Source organism: Thamnophis sirtalis, unplaced genomic scaffold (genome assembly GCF_051295495.1).
Source record: "Thamnophis sirtalis isolate CommonGarterSnake01/CBP01778 unplaced genomic scaffold, rThaSir2_p1.2 scaffold_8, whole genome shotgun sequence".
Taxonomy (NCBI): domain Eukaryota; kingdom Metazoa; phylum Chordata; class Lepidosauria; order Squamata; family Natricidae; genus Thamnophis; species Thamnophis sirtalis.
The window spans coordinates 48,264,263-48,282,926 of NW_028261388.1; the positions used below are offsets into that span (position 1 = coordinate 48,264,263).

The following is an 18,664-nucleotide window of genomic DNA, read 5'->3' on the forward strand; positions in this document are numbered from 1 at the left end:
TAAAACAATTGAAATAAAACCCTGAAAATCCATAAATGTCAGAATGACGTCTAAGACATAACTGCCCACAAATGTTGTATGACTCCCAACCCCAAAACTGTCTTGCTCTGCTTTTCCTACTCGGATATTAGAGAAGCTTGCTTTTCAATATTTATCAAGAAAATGCTTTATACTGCTACTGTTTGCCAAATTCCCATTATTTGCAACTATGTGGCTATTAATAATACTAGAGTGTCTATCCAATTTGTGACACCTGGGATTAATTTTAGATCCAGTGTACACTATAACACACTGTCATGTGATCCTGCTTACTAGGAAGAAAAAAAATCTGTTCCAGCATGTTTTGAAAGCATGAATAACTATTTTCTTCAATGAAATATTAACCTATATGGTTGGACCTGCTGTAAAATTGAGAATAAAGAGCAGACATTTTTTTTCTCAGTTAAACTCAGCTTTGCTGTTACATGCTTTTCACAAACAGGAAATATAAAGACTTAATCTGCAATGTAGATTTTGATGGGCAGAATCAACTTGTTAAATTAATAATAAAATAGGATTTAAAATATCATTCTAGGTGCCATAGGTCCCTTCATAATGAGATAACGATTGAAAGGTCTACATTACTTTTAAGTCACCAAATTGGGGACTGCTCTGCAAAATAACCATATTGATGCTTTCAAAATTCATCCATTTTCATTATTTGACATATCCTTTCATTTTAAAATGGAACACACAAAATTTTTTTAGACTTTCGATATACTTGGACTCTTGGGTGTCTTCTCAACCCCACCCCACCCCACAGCAAAAAAGGAGAAAACAGATCAGAAGGAATGAAACAAAAATGAATCACAGACTGATCTGTAACAATAGATAACACTATATTTCTTTTTCAGCAGATTCTACATCAATTAAAGACAGCTTATCTCTGACCGGTTCTAATTAGACCTTTAAACTATACCACAGCTTCTATGCCATCTGTATTTGTAAGATGATATGGGCATGGATTGGGATGGGGGAGAGAAAGGGAAAGGATTGAGGTATATGGATTTTGGAGTCAATGGTAACATATATTCGGCCTATGCTATATGGTGGAGACATCTTTCTGTTTTTCAGCTTTACTTTTAAGAAGTATTCATCAAATACTTTGGCTGCTTCAAATAATTAAAAGAGCTTGGTTACATGACAAAAGTCAGTATTAAAACAATGATCTGAATATCATAATTCTTCTTACGAGAATCATTTTAACATTCTAATAAGGCAAACAGCTATTAATATTCCATTCATATGACAAAATAATTGTTCTTCTTTGAAAGTAGTGTTTAAATGGCCATCAAAATCATTTGCTATTTCAATGCCATTACAAAGCATCACAGAGATATATACTGTATGTGACAATAATTCACATTTTCTTTTATCTTTTCTACCAAACGTTAAGTACTGCAGAGCCAACAATTTTTCACACAGAGAAACTGAGGAAATGCAGCATCCATTATAATAATGAGAAATGTTTTCTGCCAGTCCCTTAGTGATACAAGACATAATGTGGAAACAAGATTAAAGAAGAACACACTATTTAGAAAAGATATGAGTACCATTAGCATCAAATATTAGTCTGAAAGACAAGATTTCAGAATATTTCACTTTAAAAGCTGGAGGAAGATTTGTATCCTTGGTATCTGATACTAAAAATGTTTTTAAAAGTGCATGCTTAAAAAGAAACTTACTTGCTGGCAATACTGTAAAATCCCTTCTTTTGTCGCAATGCAGCTCTTAGTTCCAGAAGGATCAGATTCCCATTTTCCATTTTGAACATTCATATGCATATTCGATTTGCCACAAAACATGGCTACTTGAGGTTCTGCCAACAGGCCAGCATTTCCATCAGTAGGCACCTGGAAGCAGATATAGATAATATTATTATGTTTTTTTCAATCGCAATCTTGTGCACACAATTGGTAGGGTATAAAAATTCATATTATTAAGAGATTTTAAGCAAGAGCAAATTTTAGATTATTCATGAATTGTGGAGTATATTTGTTGTGAAGCATTTATCCTCCTGAGTTACATTGTAAAGATAATTTCCTAGTAGAATCTACACAGCAGAGGAAGTTCGATTAGACTGAGAAAAAGAATCTGTGGGTTCACATCATACAGCATTTCCACATAACTGAAACTTTCACTGTTCTTTTTTAAAAAAATGTAAAGGCAAAATATTACTCCCTTCATATATAGGGGTTAGATATAGCCTTGTAACCTCCAGACTATTACTGTTTACCTACTCTAGTAGATAAGGGCACACAAGCATAAAGTTGGTTTATCAGGCTGATAAGGGTACACCAACAGTATAAGTATAATCTTTATTGTCATTGTACTTAAATACAACGAAATTGGAAATAGTGCTCTTATAGTTTATTGTTTGATTAAGCATGTTGATGTGGAAACAACCACCAACTTCATTTGGTTTTGTAATGGCATCTTTAAAAATATTTCAAATGGTATATTTATTGGCAACAGGGCAGGAAAATATTAATTTCACTAATATTTGTCTGGAATCAAAATGCACTATACATACCAAAACAATTTTCTATAGCCTATTTTCCTTACAATTTCCTTCAATGTGCCTTTCAATATTATTTCACACTGTGAATCAAAACTGTGTTTTGTTTTCAAAAATCAAAACATAAAAACCACTTCTACTTCCCATCAAGTCCATTTTATGTATTTTTTTTTACATATAATTTATAATTTATCCAAGTTAAGATCACATTTTTAAATGTTGATTTTTAAAAAAAATTCTGGTGCCACATCAATTTGTCTAATCAGAGTTGGGTCATGGCACCTAGACTTTATCAACGTATCTTTAATCTTCTTAAAACATTGATTACTATCAAGGTTCAGTACATAATACTTCAAGCATTTAAAAGGCAGCATTTTGTTTTTGTTTTTCTTTGTACACTGTATCTGATCCAGTCAGGAAACCTTCAGGAGCCCTGGGAATGTTATACAAGTTCATCCATTTATAACTTAGTAAAAGAAAACATGTTTATATACACAGAACCAAATTGGCTCTCCAACATGAACACTACGTTCAGATGTTGTAGAATTAGTGGAAAAGGGCATTCTGGCAGTTAATGGAGAGCATAAATGTTCTAGTTTGCTAATAACTTTTTATTCTAAAATTGGTAATATTAAGACAGGAAATGGAAACAATCTTTCCATTTTTGGAAAATAAAACAAAAAATATGTCCAAGCATCTCTAAATACTTTCCTAAAGAACCATATTTACACAGAAATAAATAGCTGGGGCTAAGCTGTTCTACTGTTGGGAGACTCATCACTGAGAAAGAATGACTTGGCATATGCTAGACACATGCCTTATGAAAACAATGAGATGGGACACCAAAAGCGGAAGCATTATTAATGGTTTTCTTTAATCTACATAAACATTTTTCTTTGATTAACCACTACACCATCCCAAAAGACTGTGCAGTGTTGATGGAGGGTCTATATTAAATTGCTGTCACAAAAAAGTAATTATTGATTGAAAACAATTTCTATAACATGCAACTTACCATATATTGTATCTAATTATGTATATGTGTGCATATTATTAACAATAAAATTGTCATTGCACAAATATGTTTGTATGTCCTGCTTAGGTAGACAGATATATAGCACATATGTAGTGTTCATACATACGATTTTATTTGTTAGCTTTCTTTCTCTACAACTAAACTCAGAGGTGAGGTTAACTCCATCCCTGTTATCCCTTGGAAAGTCTATGTAATGGTTGTATTGTATTTATATTAGTGTCCTCCCACAATCTTATTTTAATGATCTTGTTTATACATATTTTTAAATTAAATGCCTATGATATTGTTTTAATTGTTGATTGTAAGCTGCCTACATTTAGTGAGATGAGCAACTATATAAATATGATAGATAGATGATACACAGACAGACAGACGAGCTATATAGATAACAAGGAAGAAGCAGACTATTTTAATATTATCCCTATGGCATCTCAAATTCCGAATATTAAAAACTGCTAAAAAGACTCCTTACAGCAACTTGATACATTTCAGATATTTTGGTCTCCAATGCCCATACTGCATCACCGGTAGTTCTACTGATTGGAGCACACTCAGATTGTAGCTCCAAATATTCAGAAGACACCCATCTAACAAGTCATGCTTCGTCTTGTACCCAATAATGCAACAACAATACATTGAAAGTAATAGATATGTATGGTTTGTTCTTGTCAGCCTTTCCAAGCAAACCAGAAAGGAACTATGACCAGATGACCCAATTCACTGAAAGGCTTCATTAACAGAATCTTGAAAATCTGAAAGTACAAACTTCCCACTGTCTGTTATAAGTGTAATTATTTAGGGCAGGTCCATTCTAAATTATTTTCTCTGTTAAGCAATTGCAAGCTCCTCCCTCTTTTGTCTGATTGTTGCCCAAGCAGAATCTCTTCCTCTCCTTCCTCAGGGTCATTCCCACATGCTATTACAGTTCTGGATCTATGTCAAAAATGCATAGAACAGATATTAAAACATCAGTTTAATTTTTAAAAAGAAAAACCTCACAGAACTTTTATCGCATATAGGCAGTTGATGAGTGATAACAGAATATGCATCAGTGGAAAGCACTAATATAAAGGAAAAGGTTCCCCTCACACATATGTGCTAGCTGTTCCCGACCCTAGGGGGCGGTGCTCATCTCCGTTTCAAAGCCGAAGAGCCAATGCTGTCCGAAGAAGTCTCCATGGTCATGTGGCTGGCATCACTAAAAGCTGAAGGCTCACAGAACACTGTTACTTTCCCACCAAAGGTGGTTCCTATTTTTCTACTTACATTTTTGCATGTTTTTGAACTGCTAGGTTGGCAGAAGCTGGCACAAGTAATGGGAGCGGACTCCATTACGTGGCGCTAGGGATTGAACTGCCGAATTGCTGACTTTTCTGATCCACAAGCTCAGCGTCTTAACCACTGAGCCACTGCGTCCCTTTATGGCACTAATAAGCCTGATGTCACTGTTTTCTCCCACATACATAATATCAAAGATTAAATTCCAGTAAACACCAAATTAAAAAACGTATACAAGGACACGTATGATAAATATAACTAATTGAAGATATATACTTCTGTGGTTTAGCAGAGAAATCAAATGGGGAGAATGATTGCTAAACTGTTATTAAAAATATAATAAGAAAAAAGGCTTATACCTACAATCACCTCAGAGTAAGGGAATAATATTCAGTATATAAACCAGAGGAAAAAATGCCAATGAGAAAACAGTTCTGTTATCAATTTTCAGAGTTAAATTACATTCAAGCCTTATTTAAAGATAACAGCTAATGTGGTTTTTTTTTTGCATGAGATAGAAATATTGATAGTGAAATGCTGTTTCATGCTGTAACTAGATTAAAACTGAAATGTTACAGTATCATTGGTTATCAATCCCTGTAAATATAGAAAACTGGAATATAAGAGTCATATGAGGAAATATTTGCACATTAAGCAGTATTATGATCTACATCACTTCTGCACAACTTAAAATGTCCAATAATTGCATCTAGATAACCACATGTCAGCAAACATTTAACTCAACACAACTGATAACTAATGTGGAATAGTAAATATACTGAATACTTAATTAGGAAATGCTAGCCAGTTCTTAGTGCTATGAAACAGCCACTCTGTGTTCAAGACTTGTTTTAATAATTCAATTAACCAAAAGAAAAATAACACTGCTGTTATAACAAATCACCACTTAGTTGTCAATGTTTATTTGATGGTTAATATCCTAATTAATTGAGAAATATATATGTTACCCTTACAATTGTTATACCGCTATCTAAAATGTGTAATTTTGTGATGTATTACCACATATTTACTTGAATGTAATTGATGATGAGTTTCACAGCCTCATTCCTACCTGCTTAGGTTTTCAGCATAAATAAGCTACATATCAATATCCCCAAGCAGTACATTAACTATAAAGTATGTTAAAAATAAGCAAAATGATAAAGGTTATTTGACTTCCTCTCAAATATTATTACCAGAGAACAAGATATATAATTTGGAGAACAAAGAATGTATTCACATCTGTCCTAGCTGAAGAATTATGTATGATGTAGGAATTTCTTATCCTTATCCCCTTGAGCAAGATTGCTAAAGATAGCAATTCCATTAGAGAACAGATTATTTAAAAGAATGGTTATGCAAATTTATATCTTATTTGCTAATGAAGAACTGGTTTGTATTCAGCTGACAAACAATCTATAAGTCTGCTTTAAAAGAGATTAGTTGTGCACTTCTTAACATAACCCTATTAGAATAGCAAAAGGAAAAATTATATCACTTGTTTCCTGGGCAGCAACAGCAGAATCAAGAGAAAGTCAAATCTTTTCTTCCAGCTGATTTGTTAAAAGGATTTCAAACAGATTTTACACAAGAATACTTAGACTTAGAGATTTAGAATAACTTTATTGTCACTTTGAATGTATTGTAGAACCTCTGGTCATGAATGCTTCTGACCACAACCAAATTGGGTTGAAATCATGAGGTTTTTTTTACAAAGGGATTCAATAGGTAAAAGGGCAAGGAATGCAACAGACCTGGAAAGGTAAGAGGCGCGCCTCGCTTCTCCCACCTGCCACCCCTCGCTAAAGGGACGGCGGGGAAGGGAACCAGGTAGGCTGCCTTTACCATTGGGGTGGATGGTGTTTTTTTGCGCAAGGAACAGGCGGAAGGGCGTGATCACATTGCTGGCCTGCCGCTCTTTTTGCGGCAGGCTCTTTTTGCGTGGCAGGGAAGGGTGGGGGATGGAAGCACTTTGTTTTGTCTGCCACTGTTTTTGCGGCGGGCTCTTTTTGTGTGTGAGGGAAGGATGGGAGGTGGAAGCACTTTGCTTTGCCTACCGCTGTTTTTGCTGTGAGCCCTCTTTTTGCCCCGCAAGCTGTACCGGTAGGTGGTACAGTGGTAATAATGGGGACTGGTTGCGCATGCGCTTAAATAATTGGGGGCGGGCTTATTTTGGGGGGAGGGCTTATTATGGTGCATGCTCTGAGAAGCCTGATTGGGCTTATTAGCAGGGCATGTCTTATTTTCGGGAAAACACGGTACCTAGTCCACTGATGTTCCTGTCAGAGCTGGGATTCACTTACCTTCGCTACCAGTTCTCAAATGTGAGCATGCGCAGGCTTCGCTCACACATGCCTCCTCTGCACATGAGCATTGCCTTGAGTACAGTGCTCATGCATTACATTGGGGTAGGTGGGTGGAGCTACCGCTTCAACCAAACCAGAGAGAACCAGCTGAATACCACCTCTGGTTCCTGTATAAAATTTAGCGTGGAAAGAACAATGGATTTCTACAACTTGTTCTGGAAGTATTATTGAAAAACCAGTCTTCAATAGTAGAATATTACATAGTAGAATAGTAGTAGTAGATTACTCTTTGAGCCAGTCTTCAATAGTAGGATTACTCTTTGTAATACTATATGAAGGCTGTGTCTATATACCATAGGCAATTGCATTACAGATAGTCTTTAACTTTTGACCAAAATTGGAGTGGAATTTGTGTTGCAAAGTGATGCAATTATAAAATCCAACTGTTTTGCTACACTTTTTCTAGCCAGCCCCTGAGACTAGATCGTATTCTCTTAGCAGGCAGTAGAAGCTTGGCAACCTTCCCTATCACCATTGACTTTCTGGGGAAGCTGGTAAAGAAGATTCCAAGTTGTGATCACGTAATTGCAGAGCATCTGTCAACCAGTTGCAAATACAAATGGGCTGCTGTTGTGTCCAGATTGCAATAAGTACCTGGATGGCAGGGGTGGGTTTCAACCGGTCCGCGGTGGTCCGCATGGACCCGTTGGTCGGTGAACCTGGAAGTAACTTCCAGGAACGCCGAAGGGCCCGCCCGCACTCCTTATCGGACTTTGAAGGCTTCTGCGCTTGCACGCAGGCACATGGCACATACAGCGCCTATGCGATTCTCCGCGAGCAGCTGGAGCATCGCGCAGGCACTAATACGCATGCGTGAACTGCGCACATGCACAAGGACACCGCTGGCCCCATTCCAACTGTACTGGTTGGAATGGGATGAGCAACCCACCACTGCTATGTAGGCAGGAGTAACTTTGGTCATGGGTTCTATATGTTTCATTCAAAGCCACTGTAACTTCAAATGGTTGCTCAACAAATTGTCATAAATTGAGGACTAGCCTATGGATGACAAGCTATCCATTAGCACAATGTCAGTATGCCTCAGAGAATTGAACTGTATATGGATTATGTATTACCTAAATGGTAATACATCTATATTTTACTGAGCCATTATTCTGTAGCTGGAAAAAGTCTAGTGTCTGTGCAATATATTTTGGACTTCACATATTTCACATTTTTCCTGAACCACTCTCCAAAATGAGATCTTTGTACATAGAAAATAGCATGTTAAAATAAACACTTTTCTTCAAAAAAAGAAAGAAGCTTTAAGTCTGCAAAAGATACTCTCAGAAATACAGAAATTATCAAATACAAGTGAGAGGATAGAGAAGAAGTTGGATTACTTAGTGCATGTAACAGTAAAATATGATGGAGATGTTGGAGATGTTAGAGATGTTGGAATACTGAAAGAGGCATTAAATGGAGGGGAAACCTACCCCAAATGGGAAGATACAGAAGAGGAAAAAATAAAAGAATTTATGGAATTAAAGAGAAAAAACTTATTAGCAATAGTTTTTATAGCACCACCGATAATCAAAGATAAGCTGATTAAGGAAACAGAAGAAGGGCGTTGAAATTACATGAGAGATTTTATAAGCAAAGAGTTGCTAAGAGTAATCCATACAAAGTTGATTAAAGAGATGATTAGAGGACTGATGCCACAAATGGCAGAAGATATGACATTGTTTTGTTACTGGAAAGATACAGGTTGATAGATGGGAGAGTATAATTTAAAACTAGCTAAACTTAGCGAAATTTAGTGATAATAGATATAGTTAGCAATAGCAATAGCAGTTAGACTTATATACCGCTTCATAGGGCTTTCAGCCCTCTCTAAGCGGTTTACAGAGTCAGCAAATTGCCCCAACAATCTGGGTCCTCATTTTACCCACCTCAGAAGGATGGAAGGCTGAGTCAACCCTGAGCCGGTGAGATTTGAACAGCCGAACTGCAGAACTGCAGTCAGCTGAAGTAGCCTGCAGTGCTGCACTCTAACCACTGCACCACCTCGGCAATGATAATGATAAGGTATACAATGTCTAGTGTTATGATAAGTAATAATGGATATGAATATTGAATGGTACCCATGAAAGGAAGATTAGAAACCCTTTTGGAGTATATATAAAGGTTAATAATAATTAAAAAAAGAAGTTAGATTCAGTTAAGTCTTGATTACTAGGGGGGAAAATGATATGATGCAGGATATAGTTACATAAAGGAGGGATAATGATAATAACGTATATATATATATGTATGGGTACAATATAAGGAAATTAGATGTAAATTGTAAACAGTGATTTGGAAAGAAGAATAGAAAACTTTGTTACTAAATATTATGGATGTTTAGCTAGAATAGCATATAAGGATTTAGTGTCATTGGAGGATTTTAGAAATAGTAAATGAAATGCCAGTATGTGGTTATATATTAAATCTTGTTATATTTTATGATGAAGGACATTTAAACAATTATAATCAAATGAAAATAGGGGTATGATGATGGCAATATGTATAAATAGATCTCAGTTAAATACTTGAGTTAATATGAATTATGATTGATGACTGTGGAAGAAATGCATAAAAGTCTTTTGTAACCAACTGATACACTTTCTACAGTATGTAAAAAAGGAAGATTTTATGTGTTGTGTTTGTTTTGAAAATAAAAAATAAAAAAAACTTTTAAAAAAAGAAGATGAGTGCATCTTTTTCTCAGAAGAGAAGCTGATGAGTCAATATAGCGTGTTCATTCTGGGAGCTACTGAAAAAAGGAAGGAGAAAGGATGCAACATGCACCAGCATTACAATATTCACTTTGTTTGAATTTTGTCTCACTCAAAACCACCAATAACAAAAATGTTCAAAGTTTCTATTCTGCAAATCCATGGTTGATCTGAAACAGCCCAGCAGGTTTCTGGAATATGTTTTTTCCAAGCTCAAAATAAACAGTTCTTCCATATTGTGCACATCCTCAGTGGCTAGCACGGAATCCAGCAAAAATAGCGTTTTTGATACTCCATCTGGTATAGGCTCCTTTCTTATTTTAATCTTTTCTATGGTTTTAGAAACTTCTTTATTGTTATAGGCCTGTTCATAATCTGTCTCTGCTCCTCTGTAGTCCTTGATAAATTTTGTTTCTTTAGATGTTCATCTATTTTCACTACAGAGATTTCACTTCCTTACCATTGTTTGCTTTTCATAACTTATCTGTCAAAACATGTAGCTATATTTCCTCAGTTTAGGCGCTGAAAGGATATTGCCGCACAACCATTCATTTAACATGTAAAAGAAAACTCACGGAGTTCAACAGCATTTAAAGAATACCATATTATAGTCTTGCCTGATAAAATGCCTTTATTGAAATAGACCAATTCCAATTATAAAAGAAAATGGCAGTTGGTCTTACCTGAACTGTTATTTTAAGAGGTACCTGCAGGATGGGCCAGAGATGGTATTATCACAGCCAATTGGCCGCGAGACTGGGTTGAAGCTGAAGCCACGCCTCTGGGCTCCTCTCCTCTGACTCCAGTTTCAATGAAGTATGTGCTCCCAAGATCCTGAGAACAAGTCACAAAGGAGACACCTCCAGCCCCCAATACTGTCTATCTAACTGTCATTTTGCAGAGTGAGTTTGCAGGACTGTCCAGAGATGGGACATACCCAAGTTTATTCCCAAGAGTGGGCCCTCACTGATCCAACAGGACCTGTTGCACCACCCTGCGGCCGAACGCCACATTGGAAGATGCGAAGGCATCCAACATGTAGTGCCGGATGAAGGGCGACGGGGATTTCCACATCGCTGCCCTGCAGATGTCTTCTATAGGGGCCTGGGAGGCCCAGGCCACTGAGGTGGCCACACTCCTAGTGGAGTGGGCCATGATGCTGGCCGGAACTGGCAAGTTCTGCACCTCGTAGGTGAGGACAATGGCCAGACGGATCCACCGGCTAATGGTGGATGGGGAGACCCTCTTTCCTAGCGACAAGGGTTGGAAGGATACAAAGAGAGCCTCAGACCTACAAAACTCCGCCGTCCGCCTTAGGTAAATCCGTAAGGCCCTTCTTACATCTAAATGGTGCCAACTGTGCCCCCTGGTCGGGTCTGGGCAGAAGTCCGAAAGAACCACCTCCTGCACTCAGTGGAAGATCATGTTTACCTTTGGCAGGAAAGCCGGGTCCAGGCATAGCACTACCCTGTTATTATGAAATGTGCATAGATCCTCCCCGGAGGAGAGAGCCCCCAGCTCTGAGACTCGCCTAGCCAAGGTGATAGCCACTAGGAACACAGCCTTACAAGCGAGGAGCGTCCGGCTAACCATCCGGGGTGGTTCAAAAGGCTCAACCATAAGGGCCCTTAACACCACGGGAAGGTGCCATGTAGGAAATCTGTGGACTGGGGGTGGACGAAGGTGGGCCGCCCCCTTGAGGAACCTCTTAACTAAGGGCAAATGAGGTAGCGGAGTGGGCCCCTCCCCAGTAGCAGCATGGCCAGTGCCGTCAACTGTCTCCTAACCGTGGCTAGGGACAGGCCCTTGTCCAGACTCTTCTGAAGGAAATCCAGGACTTGAGGGACCGTGGCCCTGGAGGGGGTCATGTGGGCGGCCTGGCACCAGGAGACAAGCATCTCTTAAGTGGAATCGTAAATCCTGTTGGTTGACTGTCTGCGGGAATCCTCAATGGTTCTGATCACCTTTTGGGACAGAAGGGCGCTTCTCAGGCACTCCTGCTCAATCTCCACATAGCCAGTTGGAGCCACTGTGGATCTGGATGGACCAACTTCACCTGTAGCAATCTCACCTCCCCCCGTGGAATCCTCCATGGTCTCCCTGCTGACAGACTCAGCAGGTCCATGAACCAAGCCCTCCTGGGTCAGTAGGGGGCCACTAGGATTACTTTGGCCTGCTCTCTGACTACCTTCTGGATGACCCCGGGAAGGAGAGTTGGAGGGAGCTTACAGCAGCCTGACCAGCCAGCCACTTGGAGCGAAGGGCGTTGACCCCTTCTGTTCCCCGAGCTGGGAACTGAGAGAAGAACCACGGCAGTTGAGCGTTGGATGGAGTGGCAAACAGGTCCACCACTGGTCTCCCGAACCTCTGGCAGATCCTCTGGAAGAGCTTCTTGGACAGACTCCACTCTCTGTTGTCTACCATCTCCCGGCTCAGCCAGTCTGCCTGATGGTTGTCGATGCCGGTGATGTGTTCCGCTTGGATGGAGCGCAGGTGTTTCTCCGCCCAGTATTCCAGCGACATCGCCTCAGTGTGCAACGCTCTGGATCGTGTGCTCCCCTGTTGATTTATATGCATCTTTGCTGCAACGTTGTCTGTTAAGACAAGGACGTGATGACCTTCTACTGAGGTTTGGAACCGTCGTAGGGCAAGGTGGACTGCCTGAAGCTCCAGCCAATTTATGTTGTGTTGAAGGTTGTTCTTTGACTACCGGCCCTGTGCCAGCTGGGAGCCTAGGGCCGGCCCCCCAACCCAACAGGCTGCTGTCTGTTGTCAGTATGAGGCACTCTTGTTCCTTGAATTCACAGCCCTTGAGCAAAGCTGGGGACATCCACCACTTGAGAGATATCAGCACCTGCGGCGTCGCTGGTACCTTGAGCGTCGAGTTGCTGGAATCGGCCCTCTGATATGGCAGCAGTCTGCATTGGAGCATCCTGGCATGTAGTCGCGCCCACGGGACCACTTCGATGCATGAGATGAACTTTCCCAGCAAGCTGGAACGAAGGACTATGGAAACACAACAATCCTTCCGGATCTGGTTAATTAACTTCAACAAGCTGGACCTGCGATCTGGGGAAAGAAACCCTCGACCCAACCGGGAATCAATCACCACGCCCAGGTGTAGGATTCGGGTAGATGGGGAGAGTACTCTTCTCGAAATTAATCGAGAACCCTAAGCCCTGGAGGGTGTCAATGACCTGCTGATCTAGTGTGAGCAGGAGACTCCTCCTGGACAAGGATGTAATCCAGGTAGCAGAAAAGCCTGATGGGAATCTCCCTCAGATGGGCGGCCGCTACTGCTAACACCTTGGTAAAGGTCCTGGGGGCCGAAGCCAACCCAATCGGTAGAGCCCTGTACTGGTAGTGAGGCCCTAAGAAGGAGAAACGGAGAAAACACCTATGCTCGGGGAGGATGGGGATGTGCAGGTAGGCCTCCATGAGATCAATGGATGCCATGTAGTCCCCTCCCGGATCCCCGCCAGAATGGACTTGAGGGAAGCCATCTTAAAAGTCTATACACTAAGAATTGGTTTAGGAACTTTAGGTCTAAAATGGCTCTCCATCCCCCAGATGATTTTGGCACTAGGAACAGGTTTGAATAAAACCCTTCGCCCGTCTGGTCCTCAGGGACTCTCTCTATGACCGCAATGTCAATCTGCTGGCGCTTGTCAACGTTCTTGGCCGGGGAGTACACCCGGAAACAATTGGGGGGAAGGCAGAGGAATTCCAGGCAGAGACCATGGGTCACTGTACTGAGGACCCAGGCATCGGTGAATATCTCCCCCCAAGCGTCTGCAAACAGAGCTAGGCGGCCGCCAATGGGTGGGGTTGAGGGCAACCTACTTGACCCATGGAAGGGGTGACCACTCTTCCTCAAAAGGGCCATTTGCCCTGAGGCTGGAAGTGGGGTCTGTCCCTATTAATCCCCTGCCGGATGGCCTATCTGCCCTGCCCCCTGGGTATCTGCTCTGGTGGGTGTACTGTTCCTGTGGTTGCTGTGCTGACCTGCGATAATAGGGGATGGACCTCTGCTCCACCTTCTTGGTCGATGTTGGAAGCGCCATCTTCTTTTTCTTATCCTCCACCACGATGGGGTCAAAGGAAGTCCCAAAAAGGGAACCCCCCCCCCCACGTAGGCAACAATCGCTAGTTGCCACTTCTCTTTGTTGTCTGCCTGCCAGCCACGGAGCCACAGGAGGCGACGCGACAGACAATGCCAAAGCCCTGGAAGCAAACTTCATGGCATTTAAGGTAGCGTCAGCTGAGAACTGAGCAACTGCCACAACTTGTTGATGTCCTGGTGTAGGCGTACGTCCTTCGGTGGAATGCACGCCTACATCTGCTCCATCGAAAGGATGGCCATAGAGTTGTAAAACGAGGTGGAGGACACTGCCTTAAAGGCCCAAGCCGATGACTGGAAGGTCTTCCTGAGGATTATCTCCGCCTTCCTGTTCTCTGCCTTCAGGTTGTCTGCCACATCCTTGCGTACCAGAGATGCTGAGGCAGCCAAGGCACCACCGGCGGATCCACCGAGGGCATCTGCAATGCTTGAGAGAAATCTGGTTCAATGTTATAGAACCATCTGTCATTGCTGCCTGGGGTGGGCAACCTCCCCACTGCACTCCCTCAAGGAATCTGGTGACCTAGGGGGAGAATCCTGCCTGGAAGGGCTCCCTAGGGGTGACCTAGACCTGGAGGGGGAGAGACTGATCCTGCCCTGCAGAGCCCTCAACCTCTCTGCCCTGGAAAAAGTTCTCACCAAGGCCCTGTGCCTCCTAGCTTCATCTCTTTGGCTGGTAAGGGAAGAGCGAGTGTCAGCCGAGGCTTTAAGCCTCCTGGAAGAGGCAGTGGGATGTTGCCTGGTGGAAGTCCCCTCCCCGGGAGACATGGGGAGAAGGGGATCTACCCACCATCATGCAACTACTTAAGACCACTCCTCGTGCTTCCTGCGATTCACTCCTCACCCCCACCTCCGCAGCTAGAATGGCAAGGTCCTCACTCCTTTTGTTGCACGCCCCAAATTTTAAAACACCGCCGGGGCACGTTTCGAGATTGCTGCGGCTTCTCAGGAAGTCTGCTGCTGCCGCGCTGCTTCCCAACTACCTCTGCCGTTCCTAAGGCTTTTGTGGCCTTCGCGCGGTCCACACGTTCTTCTATGCCCTCTTTTAATGCTGCTGCAGTGAGGCGTACTCTCTTTTAGGCTTCTGGGCCATCAGGGTGAAAACCAGAGCCCTTTAGCCCCCACCGGTGCCGATCTGCCCTCTCAAGACTCCACGTGATCACCGGCCAAAATGGCTCCCAGGACAGCGACCCAGCCACCAGAGCCTCCAAGCCTTGAGATTTAACCCCCGAGTAGCTGGAAAAACCCACAGCTATCGGCAGGACTTACTGGGAGGTGAAGGAAGGGTCTCCTTGTGAGAAGGAAACAAGCTGAGTCGAGGATGGTCCAGAAAAGTTGAATCAGATCAGGAGTCAAGAATTTTCAACCTCTTTTTGGCCAGACTGGATTGAAACTGGGGTCAGAGGAGAGGAGCCTAGAGGCATGGCTTCAGCTTCAACCCAGTCTCGAGGCCAATTGGCTGTGATAATACCATCTCTGGACCATCCTCCAAACTCACTCTGGAAAAGGACAGGTGGGAAAAGAGGATACACAGAAGAAATTAAGAAAGAATTGTTACTGAAAGAGATTTATGTGTTTCTGAAAACTATGAAATGCTCCATTGGAGCTTTTGAAAGCAAAGGTATGTACAGAAAAAGCTTCCTTTAGTCACCAATCAACTTTTGCTATGCTTTCATTAGGATCCAATGAAAAAGCTGTCATAGTCCAAAAGGAATCCTTTTGTTGTTGCTGCTGAGGGAAGAAAAATGCCTGTTTTACCTCCAGTGGTTCAGATCTCATCATACAAAACCCAGATCAAGGAGGAAACATATAATACATATTGCTTAACACAACTTCACAAATCATGGTTATAAAAAGTGCATACTTCTATTGCATAGACATAGGCACTTCTGAGAGGGACACAGTGGCTCAGTGGCTAAGACGCTGAGCTTGTCAATCAGAAAGATCTGCGGTTTGAATCCCTAGCGCTGCGTAACAGAGTGAACTCCGTTCTTGTCCCAGCTTCTGCCAACCTAGCAATTTGAAAGCATGCAAAAATGCAAGCAGAAAAATAGGGACCACCTTTTGTGGGAAGGTAACAGCATTCTGTGCGCCTTTGGTGTTTGGTCATGCTGGCCACATGACCATGGAGACATCTTCGGACAGCGCTGACTCTTTGGCTTTGAAATGGAGATTAGCACCGCCCCCTAGAGTCAGGAATGACTCGCACATATGTGCGAGGGGAACCTTTACATTTACCTTAAGCACTTCTGACTATCACAGAATGTTCATATGGTGTATTTTCACAGTCCCTTTAATTAACTGCTAACATTCTCTAACTTTTTTCATGGAACCTTTGGGTGTGTGCTTGTGTGCTTTTTCTTGGTCTAATTGCATGAACCAGTCAGTATTGATATTCAGGATATAGTAAGTAGTGGTATAATTTTATTGAAGAAGGAAAAACAAGAAGTGATTTTTTCAGATAATCGCTCCTGTTCTTGACTCTCCACTTCCCCTCTGCAGAGCAAAGCAGAGAGATTTCAGAAGGTATTATAAGAGAGTAAGCAGACACATAATAGGAAATACAATGGGATGTTTGCATCTGCCAGAGACAGTGCATTGCTTTCAATGTGCATTCTGCAATGGTGCTTTCTGACTCTCTTGTAGTTCCTTCTTCAATAAATGTAAATACAACATTAATATCCTTGTTAATTATCCCAGCATCCGCATAAGTGTTGCAAAGAGCGGAAAAGTGGTTTAGAGGCAAAAAAAAAAAAGGGAGGTTTGAAACTGATTAATCTTGTCAATTTTAATCTCAGCCCTGCTGGGGTGAGCAATCCAAAAGGTGAGGGAGTAGGGAAAAGGAAAGCAGTCACCTACAGTCATATATTTTCCCACTTAACAATCATTTCACTTAGCAACGGAATTGCCAGGCCCAATTATCAACACTAAACAAGGACTACCTATATTTATAAATAAATCTCTACATATCCAATAATGTTACTTCCAGGAATTCTGTTCATTATAATAACTTTAAATAAATCAGATAATTGCCAATCTGAATTTGTAATTCTTCCTAGAATAACTGTAGATCAGTTCAATAATATAAATTTATTGTACATTACTTAAATTTGGCACAAGGACTAAAGGAATGCAAGAAAAAGCAACAAACGTATTCTTCTATTCTCTTCAAAATAACAGAATACAAACAAACTTTCCATTTAATATCCTCATTAAACTCCATAGGAGTTTGCAAGTTCATTTTGATGGTATATATAACTTCAGACAACTTACTACTCCCTCCCACTGATTTAATACCAGTAGGCTTGCACCATTAGAAGGTAGACAAGTTAATTGCTACTAAAAAGTTTAATATTAACATTATTCTCATGTAACACTGCTCTTATTCAACATGTTTTCAGTATTTTTCTACTATATTAACACTATATTTGGAGTCTTGCAGATGTCCAGTTGATGACATAGATACATCCAGATCAGATGTCGAGCTGCATGATCATTTAACACGCACATCCTGTAGCTCGTGCCAAATATTTGTTGCCTATTTGATACAACACATTTAAATAGCTGTTCTCTAGTTTTGCTTATGATAGACTAATAAAATGGTGGGCAGTTTTTACAAAGATTCCCTCCTGCCTAAAACCAGGCAGATGCTTTGACATATTGGATTTGACCAACAATTCTTTTGAGAAAAAGAAGTTAGGTTACATTTAAGTTTCTAGACCAAAAATAGTCTTTTTCTTTATTAAATGTATAGCACCATTGATTACCACAATCTACATGCTGTCACTGGAGAAGGTTAAATTATTTTAAGCTATTTTTCACTTAATACTACCCAAGTGAGCTTATTTTGTTAAATCTCTGGTTGTCTTTTTATTACTCACATTTCTCTTTAGAACACAATCAGTATTTAACTCTCCATACGGATGAGTGAGGTTTCAATTAATTAAGCCCAGTGCCAATAAAAGAAGGGAAAATGAAATGTTGCAAGTTTGGTGTTGAAGTATGTCAGCCAAGAGAAGGCAGCAAAGATTAGCTCATATGTTCACAACAGATTTTTCTTTCAACATACTTCCAGTTGCCTCTTAGAATTGTTATTTCTATAATCTCCATAAATCAGAATTCATACTTAAAAGTGGAGAACATACCATATTTTTCGGAGTATGAGATGCACCTTTTTCCCTAAAAAAAAAAAAAAAGGCTGAAAATCTGGGTGCATCTTATACATCGAATATAGCATTTTTTGCCTCCTGAAGCCTCACCCCTTCACCAAAATGGCCGTGCATAGCTTGTAGGAAGCTCTCAGAGAGGTCCTGGGGGCTGGGGAGGGCAGAAATGAGTGAAAAAAAGGGTCATTTTTTGCTCGTTCCACCCCCCCCCCCCCCCGAGCACTCTGCAAGCCCTCCAAAGGCTATTCATGCCTTTTGGGGGGGGAAACGGGCCTGTTTTCACAAAAAAATGGGCCGTTTTTGGGAGGTTTGCAGAATGCTAAAAAAAAATATTCCCCTTTCATAAAGCTTTTAGTTAGAGTGATTGATGAGAATTAGATCGATCAAGTGCTGTGCCAACAGAAACAAAGTCTTAGGTGGTGCA

At 41.1% G+C, this 18,664-nt stretch overlaps 1 protein-coding gene across 2 annotated transcripts in view; it reads right to left on the bottom strand.

Moving 5' to 3' along the window:
- The window catches only part of APP (amyloid beta precursor protein), a 112,263-nt gene that overhangs the window by 70,739 nt on the left and 22,860 nt on the right, over window positions 1-18,664 (bottom strand). For both annotated transcript variants that reach the window (XM_014057211.2, XM_014057210.2), the window contains exon 2: window positions 1,725-1,892. In XM_014057211.2, coding sequence (XP_013912686.2) covers window positions 1,725-1,892 — 168 coding nt within the window. The remainder of the gene's footprint in view (window positions 1-1,724; window positions 1,893-18,664) is intronic.